General features: G+C 48.0%; 1 protein-coding gene across 1 annotated transcript in view; it reads right to left on the bottom strand.

Moving 5' to 3' along the window:
* Positions 1-1,286, bottom strand: part of LOC135095481 (dmX-like protein 1) — a 62,811-nt gene extending 61,525 nt beyond the window's left edge. Inside the window, 2 exon segments of the mRNA XM_063996329.1 lie at positions 394-506; positions 1,129-1,286. Of these exon segments, the coding sequence (XP_063852399.1) occupies positions 394-480 (87 nt within the window). The 5' untranslated portion in view covers positions 481-506; positions 1,129-1,286.

The raw sequence follows: 1,286 nt of genomic DNA, 5'->3' as shown, positions 1-1,286 counted from the left end.
GACTAAGACTACTACTACTACTACTACTACTACTAAACCTTTGTACCATGACAGCCAGATACACTATGTACTATTATCATCATTACACACACACACACACACACACACACACACACACACACACAGAGTAGTGGTTAGCACGCTCGGCTCACAACCAAGAAGACCCCGGTTCGAATCCTGGGCACGGCAAGGCAAATGGGGGGGCCTCTCAATGTGTAGCCCCAGTTCAGCCAGCAGCAAGGTGTGAAAAGTAACATGAGGGTTTGTGGCCTCGCTGTCCCGGTCTGTGTGTCAGTGGTCTAAAGAGCAGTCAGTACGACCTATGACCTCTTTCTGCAGGGGAAGAACTGGGTGGGTGACCGGCAAACGACCGTAGGTGAACAACACACTCACCGTGAAAGGCACCCCCTCCACACTGCCCACAGCAAAGCAGCGGTCGCCGGCATTGCACGCGCCGGTGAGGATCTGGTGACACTTCATGGTGGCGGTGCTGGCGGCTGTCACTCCTGTACTGGGGAGAGAGAGGGAGAGAGAGAGAGAGAGAGAGAGAGAGAGAGAGAGAGAGAGAGAGAGAGAGAGAGAGAGAGAGAGAGAGAGAATTAGTACTACCTGTGTCTCTTGTCTATCTGGCTTCACTCCGCCACACAGTTCTGCAAGATACAATATTAATTTCATCAATGACTTTATTTTGTTTAGAGCGCTCCCCTGCACGGATACTAACTTTTAAGTGTAAACCACCAAACACGTTTCTCACATGACCCTAAGACACCCTAAACAACACCCTAAACTCACATGACCCCAAAACACACCCTAAACCACACTGCAGTCGTAACACCAAGAAATATTCACTAAAACAACACCTTCATGAAATTTACTGCTATCCACATCTTAACACAATATTATCTAACACACACTGCACGTATCCCTTAAATAAACCCTTAACAGCTCCCTGACGCACTCTAGACCACACCGCAGTCAAAACACAGAGAAATATTCCAAAAAAAAAACAAACATGAAATTTAGCCCCGAAAATATCAGCTGATTGGTAAACAACAGACAATCATCCCTATATCTTATTTTATCTATTTTCTCCTATATTTTCCGTGTCTCCTTGCTCTCCTTCGGTACCTGAGTTTCTCCTCCCCTGCTGCGCCTTCTCTCGAGGTGCAAGGGAGGTTGGCAGGGATGTTCAGGTGAAAAAAAATCCGTGAAATGAGTGGCCGGGGTGGGGTTACCCTGACATCACGGGGTCGATGTTGTGGTGACTGACCGCGTCCCGATCCTTT

This window comes from Scylla paramamosain, chromosome 49, assembly GCF_035594125.1.
Source record: "Scylla paramamosain isolate STU-SP2022 chromosome 49, ASM3559412v1, whole genome shotgun sequence".
NCBI lineage: Eukaryota > Metazoa > Arthropoda > Malacostraca > Decapoda > Portunidae > Scylla > Scylla paramamosain.
The sequence above is the reverse complement of the archived record's forward strand: the minus strand, read 5'-3'. Positions and strand labels throughout refer to the sequence as shown.